This window comes from Balaenoptera acutorostrata, chromosome 5, assembly GCF_949987535.1.
Source record: "Balaenoptera acutorostrata chromosome 5, mBalAcu1.1, whole genome shotgun sequence".
Lineage (NCBI taxonomy): Eukaryota > Metazoa > Chordata > Mammalia > Artiodactyla > Balaenopteridae > Balaenoptera > Balaenoptera acutorostrata.
Genome location: NC_080068.1, coordinates 14,859,584 through 14,885,744, shown reverse-complemented (window position 1 = coordinate 14,885,744; position 26,161 = coordinate 14,859,584). Strand labels below are relative to the sequence as shown.

At 36.4% G+C, this 26,161-nt stretch overlaps 1 protein-coding gene across 5 annotated transcripts in view; it reads right to left on the bottom strand.

Moving 5' to 3' along the window:
• The window catches only part of SMARCAD1 (SWI/SNF-related, matrix-associated actin-dependent regulator of chromatin, subfamily a, containing DEAD/H box 1), a 70,876-nt gene that overhangs the window by 27,908 nt on the left and 16,807 nt on the right, over nucleotides 1-26,161 (bottom strand). For 3 of the 5 annotated variants that reach the window (XM_057547017.1, XM_057547018.1, XM_007184088.2), the window contains 7 exons: nucleotides 25,817-25,994; nucleotides 17,777-17,948; nucleotides 14,731-14,797; nucleotides 10,104-10,207; nucleotides 4,089-4,190; nucleotides 3,020-3,101; nucleotides 785-1,176 (listed from right to left, as the gene is read on the bottom strand). In XM_057547017.1, the coding sequence (XP_057403000.1) occupies nucleotides 785-1,176; nucleotides 3,020-3,101; nucleotides 4,089-4,190; nucleotides 10,104-10,207; nucleotides 14,731-14,797; nucleotides 17,777-17,948; nucleotides 25,817-25,994 (1,097 nt within the window). The remainder of the gene's footprint in view (nucleotides 1-784; nucleotides 1,177-3,019; nucleotides 3,102-4,088; nucleotides 4,191-10,103; nucleotides 10,208-14,730; nucleotides 14,798-17,776; nucleotides 17,949-25,816; nucleotides 25,995-26,161) is intronic. The other 2 variants (XM_057547019.1, XM_057547021.1) reach the window with 1 other exon arrangement.

The following is a 26,161-nucleotide window of genomic DNA, read 5'->3' as shown; positions in this document are numbered from 1 at the left end:
ATTTCTCTGTATGAATAAGATTTGCTGACTGTTGACATTTATGAAACTCAAAATACAGGTATTTTAGATAACACTTGTTTACAGGAAATGAAATTGCAGAAAATGATCATGCAGAGTGTACTTACCAGTGCTTACGCCTTCCCTTCACCTAACGCTTGAATTCTAGGCTTCCACACACTTTTCTAACTTTCCAGTTAAAAACGCTGCAGCCTGCTACACCCCATAAAATGGCCGTGTTGTTTAACCAAGAAAAACGTGTTAGAGGTTGAGCTGTCACTTTTCAAAGAAAAATAAAATAAACAATTGCTTCTTTTGTGGTGAAGCATAAAACACTTAGGCTGGCATTTTAAATCATGGAGCTCCCCTGGACGTTGCTACTGCTCTTCAAGTAGTTGTAGTAAAACTTCCGCCACATTCTTGCTCTCTGCACTGTGTCTCAGTAGTAACCGATCAGAACAGGCTAGCAAACAACTCCTTCCTAAATGTAAGCTCTAATTTCTTCTTCTGCAGTGAAATGAACCAAGTTTCTATGCAAAAGAATGAGTGACAGTATGCCCAGCCAATCCGCTTGGGGTTTTTCAGGAAAATCACCCCTTAATTCATTCAAAATTAGGTCATATGACACTATTTGAAATACTATTGGCTTAGAATGAAAGTACTGTTTGACTCTACACAGGATAAGGCCACCCATCTATGCTTCCCTGGGCTGAAGATACCTTGACTGTAAACGGTACTGTGAATTAAATACACACACACAGGGGAAAAAAAAAGAATGTAGCCTTACCAGAGCTTCCCAACTATTAAAGGGCCGGAGTTCTGTTATCTTCTGAGCCTTTTTCTGAGAACACTGAGGAATCAAAGTAAGTTCACCAATTGAAGCATCTTGAAGGAAGTGAAGAATTTTACCTTTATAGCCATCCTCCATCACTTCTTCACCACTACTATAGTCCTCGTCTAATGAACTACCGACATCAGAACCTGAATCATATTCAGAGTCTTCAATAACTCTTTTAGGATTAAATACATTTTTTTTACGTTTCTTGTTAAAACCATTTTGTGGTTTCATGGAACATTTCTGTTTCAATTTTGTTTTAGCTGCGTTTTTAGGATAATTTTGACTTCTTGAAGAAATTTCTTTTCCATTTGGAAACTCACTTGGTGAAGCATATTGCATATCTGTGTACAAAGACAAAAATAACTACATTAGAAAGATATAAATTAAATATAAACTAATATAAATTAAATAACTACATTAAAGATAAAATTAAATAAAACTTCAAGTAAGAAAATTATTTAAACAAGTATTCATGCTTTTTTTAATACAGAATTCAACTATAATTTATTGTTAAATCTTGATATACTTTAAAGAGAAATACTGAAGTAGAATTTGAAGTTATACAATGAATTGAAATAGTTTCAAAAATAGGTGACAACTTCTTTTTTTAAACAAATTAAATATAAATCCTCATTTTCTATCAAAGATCCTGAGAATATAAACGGCAGCTGCATATACATAAGATGTCCCAGATGTTACTTAGCAGCCCCACCCCCAGGCCAAAACTGATGGGTGCAGCAAAAATAATGCTCATCCTGGGCTTCCCTGGTGGCGCAGTGGTTGAGAATCTGCCTGCCAATGCAGGGGACACGGGTTCGTGCCCTGGTCTGGGAAGATCCCACATGCCGTGGAGCAACTGGGCCCGTGAGCCGCAACTACTGAGCCTGCGCGTCTGGAGCCTGTGCTCCGCAACGGGAGAGGCCGCGATAGTGAGAGGCCCGCGCACCGCGATGAAGAGTGGCCCCCGCTTGCCACAACTAGAGAAAGCCCTCGCACAGAAACGAAGACCTAACACAGCCATAAATAAATAAAAATAAATATTAAAAAAAATATATATATATATATATATTAAAAAAAAAAAAAATAATGCTCATCCTAAATTAAAACTATCCATAGTATAACTAATTTTTCCATCACCCATCCCCACTATTCTAGGTTCATCATTACCAAAAATCATTTAAATATGTTATCAACAAGCACCACTACTTTATCACTGATTACGCTATCATATTCCATGGATTTCTAAGATGCCCGTGATCGAAGGTATACTGTTATTTTATGTACTAGTAAGAAATACAAACAGTTTCTCTATAACACAGTATTTTGTTATTTAGAATATTTATGTTTTACTTAGTCAAAGAGCTTTCAGACTTGCATATTATCATACATTCATTCTTGTACACATATTAAAAAATAAGCAAAATAAATTGAATATTCTTCACATTTATTCACATTCATAATCTTTCCCTTCTGAATCTTTTTTCAGACTCAGAATTAGTGATGCTGGTGGTTTTCTTTTCTCCACACAACATCATTCTCTGTGCCATCAAGAGCATTTGTTGTGTAGCATTTCCTAAAATAATTCATTAAAAACAGACAAAAAACAACAAAAAACCTAAAGCCATTGTGTTGGCCTTTTAAAAAGCTGGCTTTGCAATTAAGAAAAGCTAGTCTACTTGATTTCTACTTAAGGATGTTACTAAACATGTGTGATTCAACTCCTCCCCACTACTTCTCTACCCTTTGGTGCCTAGTGTTAAAAATGTTCCACTATGGGATCAGGGACTGTCTTCCATGATAAGCATCTTATAAGTTTCTGATACTGGTGCTTTTGATATTCATGTAAGTGCAGACTAGGACATCTACGTTACAGTGATTATAAGACACCAGCCTAAGAGCTGTTAAAATGTAAAAAAAAAATGTTTCTTTTGTACTCAATAAAACATGGTAGTTTATAAGTAGACTTAACTATCAAAAAGAGTTAGCCAAATAGAAAAAAATGTTTATTGTTTCATTCTACACTGCAGTAAAGAACAGGCCAAAACATTTGGGAACTGGTTTCTAACATCTCATGCAATCCCGTTCCCTGGTTATTAGCTAATAGGTTTACTATTTTCTTATATACTAAGATATAATATATTGGGAAGTATGAATTTTCTGTAATGACAAAGAACAGATAATTACCTTGGTCTTCCGCAAACACTTTTAAAGATTCTAAAGCCTCTGTGTACATCCATTCATGCTCCTTGAGTACTTCCCTTAATTCCTAGAAATAAGTCATTGATCCTTTTATTATTAAAAATCTAAAATTAACAACTTGTTGAAAACTTTTATACTCTTTTAAAAATAAGTAAATCACCTGAAAACTTAATAGAGTTCACATCTGATTATTTCACACTTGTTTTTATGTTGCTTTACAAATGCTTTCTGTATATTTAATTTCACTTTTGTAAATTTCTTCAAAGGGAAGGAAGCTTGATAGTTTTTGCATTTCTACTCTTGCTATAAGGTGCTCTGAACACTAGAGTATGAAAAACTGTTTGCTCAATTAAACTGCAACATGCAGATAGGCTTTTATAAACTGCCAACTTCAAAACATGTAATTTGAACATATGCAAAGAACCAGTAGAGCAACAAGACTTTGCATTCAGCTCATCAGAATTTAGCAGATGTACTACCTGTACATATACCTGAATAAATCAATACAAGTGTAAATGTAGTCCCAATGTTAAACAAATAATGTGTTTTCAAGTACAATAAGGTGATTAAACACAGGCACTTTTAGCACTGGCATGCTTGGCATGGGTCTTTACTGACTCTGAAAGTATTTTTACTATCTAGCAAATACACCAAAGCTTATTAAGACACTGAAATATAGTATTACACTTTAAAATTCTTCGTGAAAAATTTAAAGGATGAGCATACGAAGAAAGCTAAAACAAGTGACTTGGGATTATAGATGGCTTTGTAGAGGATCTGCATTTTATATGAGATGACAGTTGTTACTACAGTTATGTTTGTTATGATTATATGATGTTACCGTTATAATGCTGACACTATAGTTAGCAAATAAGGTAAATAAACAAGGTAAACTAGCAGTACAAAGATATCTTATAATATTGATAAATAAGAATATTTAATCAGAAAAGTGCAAAACTCACCCTAAGCTTTTCACATGGTTGACCTCAAAAGACTATTTTGTAATACAAACATTTAGTACACACTGATTAAATTTCTGCCCATGACTACTCACCTCTTTATCAAAATTGGGAAATTCCTTTTGCAATTTCAACACAATACTTTCCTGTTTTTCCCAATTACTGCTAGATTCTGCAGACTCATTTGATTCCTCTCCCTAATGGGGAGGTAAAAAAGAGAACCAATTTAAGATATCATCAATAACAACAGTCTTAAGACAATCACATTTGTATTTTGACTTGATTTGGAAGTTTTCACACTCGATCAAGAATCCAAAAATGTTTCTTTTTGTTCATGCGAAAATTGACAGATTTATATCTTAAGGATAAAAAATATTACTGGTTTAAGATCACTCAAAAGACCTTGACTACATATCCAATAACTCACACTTCACTCATACGATGCTCAAAATGAGTTAAATCTGCTAAAATAACTAGAATGATCCTCAAACTAACCTGAAATAACTCAGGTATACGGAAGTCTCTCCAAGCCAATGGCAAAAACCCAACCCAACCCAACCAAACCACCTCATTCATGCCGACAATTTCATATCCTCTACAAATTTCAAATACTGAGAGAAAAGAAGTTTACTTTTACTTCACTCCTGAATGGTTTAAATATTAACTGCTCAGTCACAAAAGTGACACAATGACAAAGAAACGTATACAAAACTAAATAATATATAAATTAAACATTAATTTGGGAATAACTGTGGCTACTCATACACACTATCTCTTTCCTCTGTCACTTAACTTCATTTGAAGAAACTGGTTAAAATTCCACATTTAAACAAAAAAAGATTCCTTGGGTTCATATATAAGAAAACTCTTGCATTTTAGTCAATCTAAAAGCATTTATCTACTTTGCTAAGAACTGTACCACATGCTATACAAACATGAGAGAGAAAAGCACGGTTTCATACTTTCTCTTTTACCTCCTTTCTTATCCAACAACAATACTATTTTTTTCTTTCACTGAGAGAAATATCTAAATTGTGAGCGATACCTTTCTTGCACACAGGAGTAAGATGAAGTTCCACACGACAGAGACATAAGATGGTATGGAAGTTAGGAGTAGGAAGAAGAAAACTAGATGTGTTTTTGTAATAGTTAAGTGGCCTGTGTGGGCTGGACCACAAAGACCATGGATATGCTATAAAGCTGAAAAATTAAACCAGTGCTAATATTGCTTAAAGGTCTGGAGTGCCAAACTGAGGTCAGTCTTTATTCAGAAAGCAAGAGGATTTTGAGCAGGGGAATAATAAAACATTAATATTCGGAGAAAGCATTTCAAAGCCATCAAAAATTCATACCGCCATCCTCGCTTTGCAGATGAAGACACTGAAACTCGAAGAACAATCCTTTTAAAGGTCACAGCTGGATAATCACCAGCTGAGGTACAAATAGAAACTTAGGCGTCTAACCCTAGATCAGTGTTCCTCCATTACCTAAGCGTTTCCTAAACTTTAGTAGTTCACACAGCACGTTCATGATTTGAAATGAGTCAAACACCATCAAAGGATGAATAAACAAATTGTAGTATGCACATAAAATTGAATATTATTCAGCCCTAAAAAAGGAATGAAGTACTGACACATGCTACAACATGGATGAACCTCAAAAATATCAAGCTAAGTGAAAGAAGCTAGACACAAAAGGTCATATATTTTATGATTACATTTATATGAAATACTCAGAATCGGTAAATCCAGAGACAAAAAACTGACTGGTGGTTGGCAGGGGCTAGGGGGAGAAGAGAATGGGGAGAAACTGCTTAAAAAATACAGCATGCTATTACTGGGTGATAAAAATGTTTTGGGACTAGACAGGAGTGGTAGTCGTGCAACACCGCGAATGTACTAAATGCCGCTGAAGTTTTAATGGTTAATTTTATGCTATGTGAATTTCACCTGAAGAAAAAAAGTTAAAATATTTGGAAAACAGTAAATATCTTTTGGGAATTAAATACGTGGCAGCACAAATTAAACACTCAGTAGGTCGTGTGCCGATCTCCTCTTCGCTCGCGGACCCCACACTTCTATCAGCTCTGCTAATACCTGGTGACTGAAGATACCTATGCAGTCCAGTGGTTATGCTTGAGCTTTACAGAAGCCAGGTGATACACAACCTTTGGGCTCAAATCGTCTTAGTGGGTCCAGGGGTTATGAATCAATCCTGTGGTTATTTTTCTGGTTTCAGAATGCAGAGTTGCAACTGACAAATTTGTCACTGCCAGAAACCCCACATTAGCTCCTTGACCCATGGACTAAGGGCCATAATTGTAGAAAATACCAAATCTAAGGCACTACTAGCATTGTCGCTCTGAAGCAGCAGCAGCAGCAACACCACGTTTCTGAGGTGACTGCAGAGACTGACTCCACCGTCCCAGACCCCAGGGTAATGTGCCTCTGTGGCCTATACAAAAGCTGAACGGCTCACAGAGGATTAGTTTAGATTATCATAAACAAACAGGGGACAACCCCAACTGGTAGCTGCTATACCCGCTGCTATTTTCACTAGAGAAAATCAATATAACTACGAGACTACTACTCCAGCAGTAATTAGAAAAGACTAGCAGAAGCAATCTGCTTTTGTCTGGGCAGGGTCAGCGATGGACACACCTTCACTGTTTTCAGAGCTATGGTAAATCTCCATCTCTCTTTCATAAAACAGTACTCAAGGACTCTGATAGTTGTGCACAGTCCACAGTATATCACTTTGATCCTCTATACTGAAGACGTCACACAGATTGGACTTGAGAAGCAGGAAGCAGTGGCTATTTTTAGATGGCCTTAGTAAGAAACATGCATGCTAGAGTAGAAAATAACCACCCTCAAATCCTGGGCCCACCACTTTCATGAATTATACAGGGGTCCAATCTGGAGCATGCTGCAAATTCCACTCTGGAAAAAAAAAAAAAAAGGCAAATGGCTGGCACTGGTGCCTCTGAGAGAGAGGAGCAACACTTCGGCGGGCCCCTCTGGATCCTGGAGGCAGTGTATACTTCAGTACAGTGTGTGCCGCTCTGATCGCTTTATGAAGAGCCCTCAAGTCTGTCAGGAATGGGGCCCAGATTAAGACAAGGCTCTGCAGCAGGTCCAGGGTGCGGTGCAAGGTCCTTTGCCACTTGGGTTTTGTGACCAGCAAGTAAATGCAGTGATTCCCAAAGAATCTGTGGCTCATAAGGATGTTGTATTGAAGTCTCTGGAAATCCCCAACAGGAAAATCCTGGCAGAGACCCTATGGCTTCAAAGAGAGGTCATGTCCTCTTCTGCTGACAACTACAATCTGTTCTGATATAACATGACATATCCATTTCCAAAAATTATTGCACATGCAAAATCATGAAAATAAAAGCTACCGTGTTTGAGAAAAATTGTGTTAGAGGTATAACATTCAAAAACTTCATTAGTGACACATTTAAAAAAGGAAGAAACCTTAAAAGAAGGGTAGCATAATTTTACACATTAAATGGTTAAGAAATACATAAATACTACAATAAATATGAACTCAAGTTTGCTTGGGGATGTTAACATTGGAAGAGTTGTAGCTTATGAGTTACTATGAAATGGCAGATGAATGGTTATTTGAAAATGAACAGCTATGGAAAGGCGTGACTCACTGTCCTTGTGCTATCTCTGCTGTATGGCTGAAAATATAAATATTAACTTAAAAATAAACAAATAAATAAAATCAATAAACTTCTGCTAACTTCGCTAGCCTCCTCCTCTCATATTAAAGCTGCCTGGGGCTTCCCCGGTGGCACAGTGGTTAAGAATCGCCTGCCAATGCAGGGGACACGGGTTCAAGCCCTGGTCCAGGAAGATCCCACATGCTGTGGAGCAACTAAGCCCATGCGCCGCAACTACTGAGCCCACGTGCCACAACTACTGAAGCCCGCACGCCTATAGCCCGTGCTCTGCAACTGCAACAAGAGAAGACACCGCAATGAGAAGCCTGCGCACTGCAATGAAGAGTGCAGCTCCTAGCTCACCTCGACTAGAGAAAGCCCACGGGCAGCAATGAAGACCCAACGCAGCCAAAAAAAAATGGATAAAATAAATTTAAAAAAATATATATTTTAGAAAAAAAATAAAACAAATAAAGCTGCCTGTTAGGTTCAAGATTCAACTGGATGCCATGAACAACTCTCCTACTTTGTTCAGCATTAAAGCCATTATCTTCAGTAAAGACAAGGCTGAAGTAAACAGCAGAACTGTTTTCAACAACATTTAAAACACTTGATAACTTTACTGTTAATCTGTCATGGTGTAAACTTTTGATTTTCATTGTCACTGTCACCATCATCGCCTGCATCCACATGGCCGTCAGCAGCAAATTGTTCCAAGTCTTCTGTGGTTAGGTCATCAGGGTGGGACTCTAGCTCTTCAACATCTTCATTTTCTATCTCCTCAAATCCAACCTGTTTTCCTAAACCAACAGCTTGTTCTGAATTTTAAAAAATTTCTCTGAAGCTTCAAGTTCTTCAAAATCACAAATCAAGTCAAGAAAAATTTTCCACGATACATAATGCAAACACTCTTTTGTTACATCACTCCAGGCTTCTAAAATGGTGGCAATGTCCGCTCCAATGTTAAATCTCTTCCAAAATTCTATAACCATATCTGCATTCTCACCTTCAATTACAGTAATTAGTATCTTAAATGTTCACTTTAAATAGTAAGCCATAAATGCTGCTAACACATTTTTACCAAGAGACTGTATGAGGTGGTTTTTGGAGGCAAAAGAAAAAAAGCCTCCTTCAACCAATATCTACTGCACTTTGCAGAATTCTTTATGATCAGATAAAGTGGGAGAAAAATCTTGAACTTGTTTTACAGAGTTTACATAACTGTTAGAACCAGCTGAATGTGAACAACTGCTTACAATATCATCCCATTTAAGACGGCAGCAATGTACACAACTTCAGGCAGTACAACTTACTGTCCATTTTGTACAGAAAAGATGGTTAGAGGTACAGATCAGTGATATACCATGGACAAGAGCCAAGGAGAAGAACAAGAGTGGAAGATCGGGGAAGAGGTACACTGTTGGACGTAGAAGTTTTTCTGAGAACAGAATGTAAGGGTAAGAGCATGCCATGTGAATGTTCGGCAAACGTATCTATTGCATAGGAGTTTTTAATAATCACGTGGACAAGATGATTCATTCTTTGAACACCAAAATAAGACTGTAGATGCATGCTTGGACACACTTGGATGCCTGCTCAATGTGTCTATAAACAAACGGCCATGGCAACACGGACTAGGTCTGTGCACACAGATCAACAGGATAAGACTAGTCGCTCCTCACACCTAAAACTCACAGAATTTTTACTTCCTACCGTTATTAGTCCTCAAGGCAAGAATACTTCTGTGGAGGGACACAACAACTACCCCATTAAATTAGGGTACAGACTGCCATCTGCTATTTAGGGCTTCATGCATCACTAAATCACAGGCAAAGGCGGAGGTGACTGTGCTAGCTGGGGTGACGGAATTTGATTCTGATTACCAAAAAGAAACTGTGCGGTCATGGATGCAGGCAGGGAGGACTACATCTAGATTCACTGGGAGGCCTCTTGGTGGATCTTCTCCATAAAGTAAAAGTCAATGGAAAACTAGAATAACCCAGTAAAAGCGTAACCACTATTATTTTTAGATAAGCAGTTAAATATCAAAGGAGTCAACTATAAGAATTGTAAGTAGTTGTCACTGAGGAGTATGAAATGGTGCTGGTACTGGTAACAGCTGTTTTACATAAGTGTGGTTCAACCATATGTATCTATTAAATTTTATGAAATAGAATTTAAAGTATATTTTCCCCAAAAGGTACTTTACCACACCACTAGAATATTTTTTAAGTTAATTTTATAACTCAGAGATAAGCAATTAATACTGGATAAATTAAAAAGAAAGCAAAATCAGTCACAAATGAGATCCAACCATAAATTTTCTTAGTTGTAAGAGAGAAGACTGATTCACTGAGGTGCATTTTTAGTATGTCCACAGACTCAACAAATTCTGTGCTTAAGCAACTCATTTTGATGTTGCAATTCAAATGTAACTCACTTGATCCAATCTCTTCTTTTTCATAGATTGATCATCATTAAATTCATCTTCCTCAAATGGCTCTGAAGAAGAAGATAATTTTCTTTTCCTGGGTCCACCACCTTCTAAAACAGAGAAGGACATTCAAAGTTTGCACAGATATTATAAGAATCATTAATGCAAAACAAACACAAAAATGTTATTATAATGAATATACTTGTAGACAGTTCTCTTGACATCAGGCCCAATGTTATTTCTACTACATATGACATACATTCAATAAATGTTAACTGAATTGAAGGAAAAATAAACAGAGCCTCTTTTCAGTCTTTCAGAAATAGAAATCACTGTAAAAATGTACTTATTTGTAAACCATCACATTATTTAATGCTAAAAATACACATCTTTAAATTAAAAGTAATTCTATAGTAGGAAGAAGAGGTTCTCCCCAATGCCTGAATGTTCAGTAGTAAAAATAAAAATTGAGCCCATCAGATTATCTGAATAGCATCAGATAATTAAGTGTCTACTATGTACCAGGATTTGCAGGGGGCTTTTATAAACTGCTGTTTCATTTACTTTCCACAACAAACCTACAAAGTAAGTATATACTCATTTTACAAATTAGGAGGAACTGAGATACAGAGAGCTCAAGCGATTAATGCTCTTAACCTAAAAACAAGAAAGTATAACACAAGAGAGTGCTGTATGACAGTAACAGGAAATCTGCACATTCTGTTATGTCTGAGAGAAGAACTCAATCTACATGATCTGGAGAAGCTATGTTGTGTATTTTTTACTTTGTATACATTCATATACTTCTTCAGTACCTTTGCTTTCAGAGAGCGAATTCCAGAGACATACTGCAGTGCTAGTATGAAAGCATTTGCTGAAAGCTTACAAAGGTTTAAGATTTCAGTATTAATTATATCAGTACCCTAACTATGCAGTTAGAAATAAAACTTGTAGAAATATAATATTCAAAATAAATACAGACATGACAGCTTTTAAGCTGTAAGCATGAAAATTTCATAATATGGCTATAATAAAATTGAATGCCATCAACATTTCAATGTATAGTAATTACATGCTTTAAGTATGCATGCTTAAATTTTTTCCCCCTTTATTTCATAAAGTAAATGTGCATTCTGCATATGCCAACTAATTGCCAGCATCCACTTTAAAAAGGGGAAAATATAACCACCACTCTATCATCTATATATACTGGGGTTAAGTGAATACCATTAGTAATATTCTAATATTCAAAGTCTGAAAAAAAGCTTCAAACTAGGTGATTTATGCCATGTCACCTAGACATGTTTAATCCTTTCTCAAAAAGAACAAAAGCTTTTTCTTGGTCAATAAAGAATTCTTCAGCCCTAATTATCTGTTTATATATCTTTCTGTGGTTAATATTATGGCATCAAATTTTTACACGTATGTAAAATGGCTACAGGCATAAATCTGCAAATATATGTGGGAGAAAACACATAACTAAAAATTTAGTACAAAAGGTTACATAAGAGCACACAATGCTTAGTTACCTACATATAAATTTATTTATAATTATTAACCCAAAATTGTGCATGTATCTAAAGAAAACAGGTTAATATTCTATGTTCAATACCACTTCCCAATTACGTGTCTCATACATTTCCATCTTTTTTGGGGTGCACCCATCATCAATTTCAGGAAGAAAAAAAGTAGGTTAGACATGTACCTCACACCCCAAATAAAAATATATTTTACTTAAATTCAATATTTAAAAATAAAAAGTAAAATATGAAGCTGCAAAAAGAAAATATGAACAAAGAACACAAACAGGCAGTTCAACAGGAAAAAAAAAAGAGAAAAGATGGTCAACCTCATTAATAACTAAAGACAGGTAAAATAAAGTAACCCTTTTTTTTTCATCCTGAGATTAAAAGGACCGTTGTAGCAGACTGTGGGCAAACAGCCACTTTTAAACATTATAAATTTTTACAGTCTTTCTGGAAGGTAGTCTAAATAATACATCTCAGAATTTTAGATGTGTGTTTCTTTCAGTCCAACAATTCTTTTTCTAGGAATTTATTTACAAAACTGATGGAGAATGTTTGCTTAGGCATACATAAAAATTTTTAACTAAGTATCTAAGTGCCCATTAATAAGCTATTAGACAAGTTAGGATACACTGTTATAAAGAACTGAGTAGACTTTTAGATATAAAAAAGGTTACAAAACAGCAAAAATAACAGGATAGTCACATAAAAATGTTTTGCCTACTCTTATACATATATAGAGAAATGGAAGAAATAGCTAGATTCCTGACAACATCAGTAAATTCATATTTTTACCTTTTAAAGCAGGGTAAAACTTCAGATACACATTTTTGTTTTTATAACTTAGTATTCATAAATGAAAACTTTCAGAAGGTGATGCAAAAAAGATACCCTTACTGTTTAACATGCAGGATGATACTGTCTATAAAAGATTGTAATTTGTGGTAAAACCAATGTCCAACATCAAGATTTGTGGAACTGTCCAAGATGTCTTACAGGCCTTTTGTCGGTGAGACAAAGCTGTCATTCTATACATTACCTCAAAAGTGTACTATTCTAAAGATAAGGATGACTGATATATGACTATCCTGTCCATTCTAAGAAGAAGCATGGAAGTTTACTTAAAAAAAAACAAGAAAAACCTGATTTTTTCTTTCCTTGTAATTTGCCACTTAACACTTAAAAAAAAAATTATATCAAAGTCTAGTAATAAGAATGAGAATAAAAAAAACTCAGCTAAAGTTCAAACTTAATAAGGACTGTAAACTCCATGAGGGCAGAGGTTTTGTCCATTTTGTTTCGGCAGGTACCCTCAGTGCCTAAAATAGCATCTGGCATCCAGTAGTAGGTGCACAATAAATATCTGTTAAATTAATGAATAAAGTGGAATGATATAAATTGCTCAGAGAAAAAAGATTAGACACTGCTGTGGAATAAAGTTATTCAACAAATTTTTCATTGGAAAGATTCTGGAATACTGAGATATTATGAAGACAAGAAAGAATATGTAAAATGCCCCAAACCATTTAGCAACTCAACAAATGTTAACTGAGCCTACCATTTTTCAGGAACTTTTACAGTAGGGATACTGTAATGAAGACACACTCAACCTTCTCCTGTACCATTTCCTATTATCAGATGGCCCTTAAGAACAAAGAAATGCTAATATGTACTATGTACTTACTATGTGCCACTCACTATAAGAAATTTACAATAACCTTATCACTTCTTCTTAACAATCTAAGAGTTTGATACTATTATCATACTATTTTCCTGCAATGGAGACAGACAGAAAAGTTAGGCAACACTGCCCAAGGTTATACAGCTAGTAAGTAAAGGAAAAGGAAGAATTGTAAGATTTGGTTATGAATGAGAGATCGTGTGGATAAAATATCATCATCTTTGGATCCACTCCAATACAATCCATTTAGGGGGGTAAATATGAGGTAGATAATTGTTGAAGAAAGATGATGGGCCCATGAGAACACATTATGGTGTTTTCTATTTTTGTATAACTACCCACTTAGGAAAACGGGCGCCCATTCACACTGTCGATGGACGCATAAATTGGCAGAACTCTTAAAATTAACACTGAAGTGCATGTTCAATTTTAAAATGTGCATACCCTTTGATTCAGCATCCTAGTTTGAAGTTTAGCCTACAGAAATAATAACATAAAGATTTACTTACAAGGCTATTTACTTTTGTACTATAGCTAATGAAATAATGTAACCATAAATGCTAATTAACAGAGAAACAGTTAATAAACTAATCCTGTGGGTAGTCACAGAGGAATGTTATGGAGGCATTTTTTCATTAGATAAATCTGATTGCACTGACAAGTTATCCATGGTAAATCATCAAGTTATTTTTCTCAAAATGCAAACCAATACTATAATCATATTTTGTAATCTAATGTATATGTGTGTTGTATAATAGTGTGTAGGTTTGCTTTCATTCCTTAAATACTTTATTTGGTAGTGAGATGATATGTTATTTTTACTTGTTTGGTATGTACAAAAAATAAAAAATCTAGATAGCATTTACTAAAAAAAAACTGGAGGTGTTTTTTATAATGCAAGCTCCTTTAAATGTATTTATTTTTGTATTCTAAGCCTGGATTACAGAGTAAATATTTACTAAATGTAGGAATGCTGATTACCAGCTAGGACGTTCCTTAAGACATGATGTTCTTGACTCAGATTTATGTAAATAAAACTATAATGCAATTGAAAGGACACTTAAGAAAGAACACATACCTCGCAAAACTTCACTGATATGAGATTTGATCTGTAGAGAACAAGCAAAATTACCAATGAAAAAACTGCCCCCTTCCCTTTTTTGGGGAAAAAAAATCAACCTAGAAAATTCAGTTCCCAAGTAGCTGTATGACCTCAGGTAATTCCCTTAACCCTTTTTTTTTTTTTTTTTAAACCTTCTTAATCTTCACAATTTTCACCTAAAAACCCTGAAGCTGTTAATACCTCCTAAGGTTCCTATAAGAATTCATGAAGGAGCTTGGTAAATTAAAGAGTAATATTAAAATGAGAAGATATTTATTATGTAACTAGTTAAGTCAGCATGGGGTGAAACTAAGTCAGGCATACCTGCATCACCAAACATCAGCAAGGCAGCAGCAATTGCTCCATCCATAGTGCTGGTTGATTCAATTAACTAACAAAATGAGAAAAGATTAATGTTTTAAAAATAATACTTTAAGAATTATTTCACAAAGTTACCAAATATTGAAGAACGAATATACTAAATATACACAAAGTGGAGAAATATACATATTAGCTTAAGTTCATTAAATCCTATGATAAATTTTCAGAAAATCTGGTTTATCTAAAAAGTCTGAACTTACCTAAGCATACCTTAAAATGTATTAGATTTACTTAACACCACTTTAAAGCAAAAAATAAAACATAGTCTATGTACAGTGTATTCAAGGTTTTGTTATTTTAATTGCAAGGCTGTGCACTAAAGTCTCAAAAACTTCCTACCTATGAGTGAGTCCAGGCACTGTGTGTGTGTGTGTGTGTGTGTGTGTGTGAGAGAGAGAGAGAGAGAGAGAGAGAGAGAGGGAGGGAGAGAGAGAAAGGGAAGGAGAGGGAAAGAGAGAGGGAGAGAAAGGAAGGGAAGGAGAGGGAAAGAGAGAGGGAGGAGGGAGGGAAGGAGGGAGAGAGAGAGAGACACTGACAGACATTTAAAATAAACCACAATTCTGGCATAATTTTTTTTAAATCTAATACTTCTTGAGTGGGATAAAGGACTCTTGAAATTTGCTCTATTTCTAAATTGCTCTAAATTAAATTGCTTGAATTTGTTCGAGAACATATTATATGGCTTACATAATTAACAGTTTCAAAATACTATTTTTTAATACTGTTCTGTAACATTTTGGATTTCAGAAAAAACTAAATATCCGTATTTTTCTCTTGCTATAGTTTCCTGTATTTTCAATGAGCTACTTGTTTTAAAAAGATCTCACTTTTTAAAATAAGCTATTTTTGTATTAAATTAAATAGCCTCAAAACAAATTGATAATGCTCTTTTCTATACTAGTTTTCCTCATCTTGGATCCTCATTTTCAAAACAGTCAAAGCATAGTCTTATCAAGCCTAGGACTAAATTTATATTTTATAACTTCCTGAATTATTTTATGTGGGTCTAAAAGCCTTTGTAGAGTAACCTATGTCACCTTTAAATCTTTTGAAATGATGGGAGATCACTTGAAATCCAGATTACTTCAACAGAGTGCTGTTTTGAGCAAGTGATAGGCTAAATTCCCCAAATTTCAGATACTACTGAAATATACATACAAAGTTCATTTATTGATATCGATCCTATTTTTCCACTGTAATTAAAAAATTAGAGATAAATGTTTCTATAGGAAATAAATCCCCTTGAACTACCCGAAAAACTGGCAATCAAGCTAAAGTATTTTTAAACTGAGATTTGTTTCTTTATGTTGAATATTTTACTACTCCATCATGTTTATTCTGCTGAAAGTTCTTTCCAACACTTTTAAGTGTTGCTACTAGTGGCTACATCCGTTCCTTCTTTTTCTAGGAAAAAACCCCATTGGGAGGCAAATTATGCTACTAGAAGGGGAAAATGTAGACCCAAGATACCATTAAAGTTTCATTTAGCTAACAGTAAGAAGGTATCAAAATGACCTGGGAAAAAAAGATTCATAATAAATATACCAGAGAACAAAGGAATAATATAATCTACACTTAAAGAGTTCAAACTAGCAGCCCTAGGACCATTTTTGGTTCAGACATGCTTTGCTTGACCTGAATGGTATTTTGGTTTTGTCTTTCTTTAGTTACCATAAAAAGGAATGAAGTACCGATACAACAAGAAAGAACCTCAAAACCTTACACTAAGTGCAAGAAGTCAGTCATAAAAGATCACACATTCTATGTTCCCACTTATATGAAATGTCCAGAATAGGCAAATCTATAAAGACAGAAATCAGTGGTTGTCTAGGACTGGGGGAGGGAAATGGAGAGTGACTGCTAATGGGTAGAAGGTTTCTTTCTGGAATGATTAAAATGTTCTAAAATTAGATTATGGTGATGGTTGCACAACTTTGTAAATATACTAAAACCCAATAAATTATACACTTTAAATAGGTGATCTTTACGGCATGTAATCTGTTATCTCAATAAAGCTGTTAAATTGATGATCAACACCAAATAAAAATCCAGCCCTTTCACTTTATTTGAAAATCTGAACTATCTGATAAAAACAGGCTGTCACTGATTTCACATGGTCGCATCTTACAGAAGCCAAGGAGCAGCTACCCCTCTTACAAAGGGTTATGTGCCAGTGTCCACCACTTCAGGGTTACCTGCCAAGCCCACACAGATACGGTACCTCCTACGCCTCAGCTTGGGGAAGGGGAATTGTCGGGGGTGGGTGGATGGTGGTGATGATCAATACAAAGGAGAAAAAACTGTGCACCTATAATTAAATGATTCCCCGAAGATCATTCAATTACTAAGTGGCAGAGCTAGGGATAAACTATTTACTAACCTTCAGAGGTTTATTCTCTATCTAAAACTTAATGGAATGGTGAGTTTTTATGTCCTTTTATAATAAGACATAGATACCTATAACAGTCCAACTACAGCCACTTATTTTGTTTCTACAGTTTAATCAATACTTCTCGGCAAGGGTGCTACTGGCAGGCAATTCTTCTGTTATGCAGGACTGGCCTCAGTATTGTAGGGCGTTAAGCATCCCTGGTCACACGCACTAAATGTGAACAGCAACAACTCCTTGTTATTTCCGGGGAAAAAAAGAAAAAAAGCTTCCTGACATTTCTGAGTTTCTAGTGAGAGGTGGAGGGAGGAAGGTTGTCCCCATTTCAGAACCATTCAAACACAAAAAACTTCACAACCTATGTGAGATACAGAGAAGCCCAGATTATACTATTTATAGGTGAATAAACCTCAGCTACTATAAGACTCAACAAGTAAATCTCTGGCATTTGCCTTTATTAAATATTAAAGTTAATAATTATCTTTAAACATAAGATATCTTTAGAAAAATGACTATCCACTAAATACAGCACTGGATATAGGAGACATTTTAATCATCAATACAACTATAATATCCAATTACTATAAAGGGGTATATAACCTTAAGTAAATCACTGTCACTTCTCTGCGGAAAAAGTTCCTTCAAGGTCTGAAGTTTAGCATCTTTAAGGTCTTCCAATTCCGAAAGGTCTTCCAATTCTGAAATATCATTATTATTTCTACCTGCCATGGCAGGAAGGCCTTGAGACTCTTCATCTTCAGATGGCTCAGAACTAAAAATATTTTCAGAGGGAAAAAAACAGTGTTTTAATGTATTACTAAAGTTATTTCATTATAATGTATATATATGTATATATAAAATACAGTATATTTGCAGTTCTTTTCAATAATAAATGCAATCTATACCTGTCAAAGATTGAAACGACTTTTTTCATTTCAGTACAGTTGTGCATATAAATCTACATTCCCAAAGTCAGCATACTTTGAACATATCTCAAATTATCTGGGCTGGGATAGAAAAGAACAGCAAAAACCTGCACTTATTTTGTTAAGATCCATACTCATCCATTGCACGCCCACTTTCTCTTTCCTACTTTTTCACCTGTACCCTGAATAAAAGATGAGTGTTGTCATGTTGCTCCTGAGAAATTCTGAAGCATACACTAGTACAAAGATAAAAGAATTTTCATATCCTAGCTAGGTGATAAGAATCTAAGTGTTGGGGCTTCCCTGGTGGCGCAGTGGTTGAGAATCTGCCTGCCAATGCAGGGCACACGGGTTCGAGCCCTGGTCTGGGAAGATCCCACATGCCGCGGAGCAACTGGGCCCGTGAGCCACAATTACTGAGCCTGCGCGTCTGGAGCCTGTGCTCCACAACAAGAGAGGCTGCGATGGTGAGAGGCCCGCGCACCGCGATGAAGAGTGGCCCCTGCTTGCCACAACTGGAGAAAGCCCTCGCACAGAAACAAAGACCCAACACAGCCAAAAATTAAAAAAAAAAAAAAAAAAAAAAGTAAATTAATTATTTAAAAAAAAAACATATAAAAAAAAAAAAAGAATCTAAGTGTTAAAATCGGAATGGCCCCATTCAATATCAGACTGTCTACCAGGAACAAAACACTTCTTCCACAGACGGGGAGCATTTATTTTATATAAGGCTTCGTGCAACAACAACTAACTTAATCTCATTACATTTCACTTCATATGTTTATCCTATATAAAAGACATTGTGAGCCAAATTTCACTCGTATATTTCCAAACAAAAAAAAAAAATCTCATTTTGAAATTGTGATTTTCTACCACAGTAAGCATTCTGAAGATCAAAAAGCAGAAGTATAACAAATGGGCAGAAGTTATAAAAATCAAAGAAAGAAATATAGTTAAGTATATTCCTAGTGCCAGAGAATGCAGACTTTGCTATGCAGCTAATTTTATTTTTGGACAGCTCTCTTAGACACATATCCAGGACCTGTATTTTAGTAACTTCTCTATACTTTATTCATGTTAGTTCAACTGTACCTGTTAGGGCACCGGTTATGCCTAAGAATCCCCTGAAAACATATAAAAGCAGATTGTGAAGGATGAGGAATATGTATTTTAACAAGATTCTAGGCTGACTTCTTGAACCTTGCTCTGAAAAACCGTTCTAAAGTAACAAGGTAAAATAAATCTCTTCTTTTAACACTCTGTCTGGACGTCAGTATTTGAAGACAATTACATGTACCTCCCTTTCCAATACACCCAGCCTTTTCATTCCTTATGCACTCATCTCTAAGTTTTCACTCTGCCTCACTACATTCACGCTCCCTAACTGATTCTACGTCTTAGCTCGCTGAGAACATGAAAGCTTTCCGGTTTGAACCCTTTTCCATTCCTGTACTGGATAAACCACTTTAAAGGTCCTGGATCTTCTGACCATCACAACCCTAACCTAGCGATCAGATTCATCACCATTCCACGGGACAAACTGAGGTGCCCTTGATGTAGTAAGTCTTCATGTTGACAATGAATCTTATCATGCCTTGGACTTAATGCCCAATTTACAGGAAATACAAATAACAGAGGAATAAATTCAATACCATCATGAAGAAACAATCAGAAAAATCTATTTCGTCTAAAAGACTTGATCTCTTCAATAAGTTAAAATCCTTAAAAAAGAGGAGAGGAGGGGAGTGGACTATTTTAAGATCAAAAGATAGTTAAGAGTCATGACATCCAAATGTACCTTATTTGGATTCTGGTTTGAAACACTAGCTACAAAAGACATGAAATCTGAATATAAACTGGGAATTAGATGATGTAGAGAACTGTTCACTGATAACAGTACTTGTTTTTTGGAAGTGGGATGTACAGCAAGTATTAAGGGAAGAAATGTTGGGGTATCCTTAATTTACTTTAAAATACTTCAGCTAATAATAATAATTAATGAAATAATGAAATAAGGGAAAACATTAAAAATTGTTAAAGGCAGGTGGTATATATAGGTGTTCATTAGCTATTATTTTATTTTCTTATATGACTGAAGCTTTAAAGATAAAAGAAAAAAAATCTACAAGAACAAGCATGACCACTCTGTGTTCTTTTATCCAGTCTCAGATCAAGTTATTCCCTTCTGTTGAAGTCCCTGCTTAGTGCTAAGGGATTCATTCTAGCCCTTTCTACTTCCTACAGGGCCCTGCTTAACTGGCCACCATCTTCTCTCCTGAATCTTCTCTCTCCTTAAGCTCTTTCTCCCAAGCCTGCAATGCATTCAAGACTGCACTTCGTTCAGTGTGCCAAGGGTTCTAGGCACTGTGGACACAGCAGAGAAATAGCAGACTCTCCTCTCCTTCACAAATTTTATAAGGCTGATTTTCTTTTTTTTTAGAAATTCACGTTCTTTTATTTATTTATTTATGACTGTGTTGAGTCTTCGTTTCTGTGCGAGGGCTTTCTCTAGTTGCGGCAAGTGGGGACCACTCTTCATCGCGGTGCGTGGGCCTCTTACCATCGCGGCCTCTCTTGTTGCGGAGCACAGGCTCCAGACGCGCAGGCTCAGTAGTTGTGGCTCACGGGCCCAGTTGCTCCGTGGCATGTGGGATCTTCCCAGACCAGGGCTCGAACCCGTGTCCCCTGCCTTGGCAGGCAGATTCTCAACCACTGCGCCACCAGGGAAGCCCAAGGCTGATTTTCTATTTCAGCGTTTCCTATATTGTTCCCAACTTACTGGTTTGTATCTTCTGCCCCACCACTTCGGTGAAACTGTCCTAAGAGCAATAATACCCTCTAAAATGTCAAACGTGATTTAAAAACAGAAACCAGAACCCCCGGAACCTTTCACTGGTTGTCTTCTCCTCTGTGTTCCCACCACTGTTACTCTTTGCAAAGGCGGCCCTACCCTAACCCTCACCCCAGCGGTTCTGCAGCATCATTACTTCTGATTTTCCCTTGACCTCTGAGCCTGTCCTTAATCTCTGTAGAAGGCTTTCTTCCTTTTTCACCTCCTTGAACTGCCAGTATTACCTAGGATTCCGTCTTCAGCTCCTTCGTGTCTATTAATGCTTCCTGAGAGATTGCATCAATTGCCAGAGTTTCTATCATCTACATCAGTGGTTCTCAAAAGGGGGGCAATTTTGCCCCCAGAGGACATTTGGCAATGTCTAGAGACATTTTTGATTGTCTTGACTAGAGAGGTGCTACTGGCATCTAGCCGGTAGAGGTCAGGGATTCTGCTAAACATCCTACAACGCACAGGACAGCCCCTCACAACAAAGAACTACCTGGTCTAAAACGTCAACAGTGTCAAGGTTAAGAAATCCTGACAACCAAAAAGGCCCGTGCATGGGTACTGACTGTAACGATGGAACGTGCACACAGTGCAGTACTACGGAGTTGTGAAAAAGAATACGGATTTTTATGAGCTGACATGATTTCCAGGATGTATATACTGCTAAGTTAATAAAACAGAGAATAAATGTACATATATATCTATACATACCCAACACAAGATACAGTGCTGTCTTCTGTGTAGGAAACAAGAAGAAAAGATACACCAAAGGAAAACAAAGTATGACTAGAAACTAAACAAACTGGTTAGTTCTGAGGTAGGAGGAGGAAGGGGTCAGAAGGAGAAGGGACGGAAAGTTAATACTTCTCTAAGCACACTGTACATGGAGTTTTAATTTTTGGAACTGTGTTAATATTTTAAATATTTGAAAGTAAAATTTTTTTAAAAAGAGACAAGGGAAAAACCCTAAAAGGAATACACACAGAAATTAATGAACTGAACTACATTTCAAGTGAATAACAAAGAAAAATTTAAATAAATAAGCCAAGTACTTTAACCATACACCCTCATCTAAAGACAGAATAAAACTTATAAACAAATCTTAAACTCTTAGTGAGCTTAATGGTCAAGTAGCATGATTACAGCAATTCTGAAACTATTTTATGTACATTGAGTGATTGAACAAATCAGCAAATATAATGATATTGGTGGAAGCAGAGTTCTCACTGTCAGAGAAAGAAATATAGAGAAGAGGCAAGGAGGAGCCTTGTAGTAGTAGATTAGAATGAAATATATTATTATAAACTCATGATTTAAAAAACAAACCAACAAACAAACAACATTCTCTCGTTCTCTTATATCCTAGTCCATTCTTGCTAAAAGGGCAATGACATAATCCCCTGCTTCACCCAATAGCAAAGAAAGGACACACCTAGTCCACAGATTTCCAAATACCATTCCTTTAAAAAGGAACCAGTGCTACTTGGAGAAATGGCTAATTCTAATTTCAGGCTTGGAGTAGAGAAAACACTAGTCTGCAACATCTTGCGCCAGAAGGGAAAGGCTCAAAAAATGATAGGAACCTGTCAAAACCAGGGTCTATGTAAAGGGGCCCTGCCAAAACTGAGCAATTTCAGCATCAAAATGAGTAATTATAGTAATAGATTATAATGTTAAGCAAAAAAGCACCTATAATTCCATTTTTGTATTTACTGTGCTAAATAAATATATGAATAAATAAGGAGAAAAGGGAAAACTATCTATAGTAGAATAGCAAATAATGAAAGTATAAATTCTAGACTGTTAGTTAGAATACCACATTTCACAACTACCAGTGTAGTAACGGATTCAGGCAAGAATCATCAATAGATGCTGCAACTATTGAAGGGAAGTCTGCTAAGGAAGAGGATCCTTACCCAGTCTTAAAGTATCTCATCAGAGATTACTTAATCATTAAAAACGGGAAAATGGTTAACTTTATAGGAGAAACCTGGCAGGCTTCTGAGTGGTTAAGTTCCCTTCACCAATAATGAGACAAACTGGTTATCAGTGTGCCTCCTAACATAACACACTGAGGAGGACACAAAATCATTTATGTCACTCCTATCACTTAACCTAAATTTAATCATGAAGAAACAACAGGGGTGCAGAAATTGAGAGACATCCTAAAAAACCTGGCCTGTTACCTTCAAAGGCCAATTATCATGAGAATCAAAAAGGCTGAGAAACTTCCAGATTAAACGAGACTAAAGACACATGAAAAATGAAACCCAATGTATGATGCTGGAAAAAACTTTACTCAAAATATGATCCATGGGCTGACGGCTAGTCCTCGAAATCAAACTGTCTGTTATCTGTCCACGACAAGATAAGGAACTTAAAACAGAAGGAAAAACAACTACATTACTGAGCACATTGCTTAGTTCAGTTTTTTTTTTTCTTTTCATTACAAGACTTTCTCGGTGAAGGAATGAGTACATTGATTTACATTCTAGGGCACGTTCCTTACTGATAAACCAGTACTCTGAGTAGCACTACTATAAAGAACATTATTGGGATAACTGGTAAAATTTAAATATGGACTATATATTAGATGATATTACTGTACCAACGTTAATCAGTATTTGTGAATTTGAAATGCTACTTTTGGAGGGAATTCCCTGGCGGTCCAGTGGTTAGGACTCAGAGCTTTCACTCATGGGGCCCAGCTTCGATCCCTGGTCTGGGAACTGAGATCCTGCAAGCCACGAGGTGTGGCCAAAAATAAATAAATAAGAACAAAATTAAAAAAAAAAAAAAAGAAATGCTACTCTTGTTATGTAAGAGAATGACCTTGTTCTTAGGAGATAAACGTGAAATTATTAGAGGCAAAGGTTTCAGTAATAATTCTAATTATTATTTTATGAAGAAGGTGACAAGCAAATGCAGGGAAATGTTAACAATGGGTGAATCTTAATCTTTTTAAAAGGATGTGGAAAGTGATTATTCTTGCAACTTTTCCGTAAGTTTACATGTTTTTCAAAGTAAAAAGTAAAATCTGGAGTGCTAATATATCAATTTTCCTCAGGATTTCCCACACAGGATCATCACTATTTTTTATTTCAGAGTGACGTTCAGGATAAAGGCATGTTCATCAGGGCTTATATACACAAAGCAGCTCATTTTCAGAGGAAATCCTCATCTTGGGAGTGCACAGTGTTAACCTCTTGCACCTCTGCCACACTTTCTTCACTTAGCTTCTGATCACACAACCTTCTGACTTTTTTTCTTACCTCAATGACTGCCCCTTCTAGAGTCTTCTATAAGTTTCTTCTCATCTCCTGTTCCTAAAATCCAGAGTTCGCCTGGCCTAAGTCCTTCAACTAAGAGATCTTCTGTTTTCCAGCTATACTAGTGTCTCTTACTGATTTCATCTAATCATGTACCTCTTAATATCAAGTATCCTGACAACTGGTAAATTCAGATGTGGAAGCTTGACCTCTCTCCAGAACCCGAATGTCCCAAATGCAACTGCCTACCTGACAGGCCCACTTCAGAGGCCTAAGCGCCTCCTCAATCCCAGCACGTCCGAGACTGAGTTGCTGATCTTTCCTTCGGGAGGCGCTCCCCCACCGCACCCAAGGCGGCACTCCTCACCCCAGTTAGTGCCGACTCCATCCTTCCAGTTGCTCAGGTCAAGTATCTTAGGGTCAGCCCTGACTCCCTTCTCTCCCATGCCATTTGAAATCCATCAGTAAATCCTCTCTGCTCTACCTTACCTTCAGAGTATACTCAGAATCTAACCACTTATTATTCACTCCCATAGCTACTAGCATGGTTTAAGCTTTCACCATCTTTTGCCTTGGTTATTGCAACAGTATTCATGCTTCTACTACGACTCCTCTACAGCCTTAAAAACTTTTAAACATATAGATCAGATCATTTTACTCCTCTGCTCAATATGTTCCTTTAGCTTCCCATCTCGTTCAGAATAAAAGCCAAAGAGCCTATGGGCTTAACATGGGAAAGCTCCTTCCCTATCCCACTCCTCACCTTCTGACCTTAGGTCCCTCACTTCGCATCATTAGCCACCACCCTCCCCCCCACCCCCACCCACTTTCCTCAAAAACAACAGGCAAAGTACTGCTTCAGGGTCATTAAACAGGCTACTCCCAATGCGCCTCCCACCACATCCACACGGCTCCCTGTCTTAGCTCCTTCACGTCTTAAGAAGATGAAGCCTTTTCCGACCATGCACTTTAGAAACCATGCCCTTACCCCGGCCCCAAACACTGTATTTCCCTTCCGTTTGCCCATCATATGTATTATCTGACATACTGCATTTTTAATTTATTTACTGTTTTTCTATCTAACATACAAAGCTCCGTGCTAGCTCAATGAATGTGTCCCAAAAATGTTAAAATGATTTGACTCTAGGATTCAAGAGCAAATCAGAAAGCAGTTACAGGTGACTGAAGGTACTTGTGAAAATAATTTCTCTATCTATGGAGAATGAAAAACTTAAATATTTGCTCTCACTGAACTTGTTATTGAAAATCAGAACCACGGGAGTTCCCTGGTGGTTCAGTACTTAGGACTTGGTGCTTTTACTGCTGTGGCCTGGGTTCACTCCCTGGTTGGGGAACTAAGATCCCACAGCGCATGGCCCAGCCGGAAAAAAAAAAAAATCAGTTATCCAGAGTCTCTCTCTCTCTCTCACTCACACACACACCCACGCACATCTCTCTAAATCTCTTAAGTTAGGGAAAAATGATGAAGATGCAGTCAGGAAAAGGCAAAAAAGGGGGGAAGTCATCAAAAATTTTCAGTTTAAGTAACTTTTTCTCAAAAAAAGTCTTATACATGCAAATATAATGAATCTATTAAGTTGCTTACACTATAATCACTGTGTCTTTGCTGAATTTTTTCTCTTGAACTGTACTGGAGCAATCTGGGGAAACAACATCTTCACTATCTGAAGACAAATCAATATATTGAATTCCTCTTTGATTCTTGAAATACGATATACTTGCTTTTCTTTCATTTTCTGGGGTTTCTGGAACACTAGAATCTTCTGCAAAAGAGAAAAAGCAGAAAGGAATTTTGAATAACTTGAAAATAAAGCAAATTTGTTTTTGATAATTACAAATCATGTGCTAAAAATCTTTAGCTTCATTCACTGTTTCCATCCTAAAACCAAAAATTCCTCCCAAGTTTTAAAGAAAAAATTAATAGTCAACC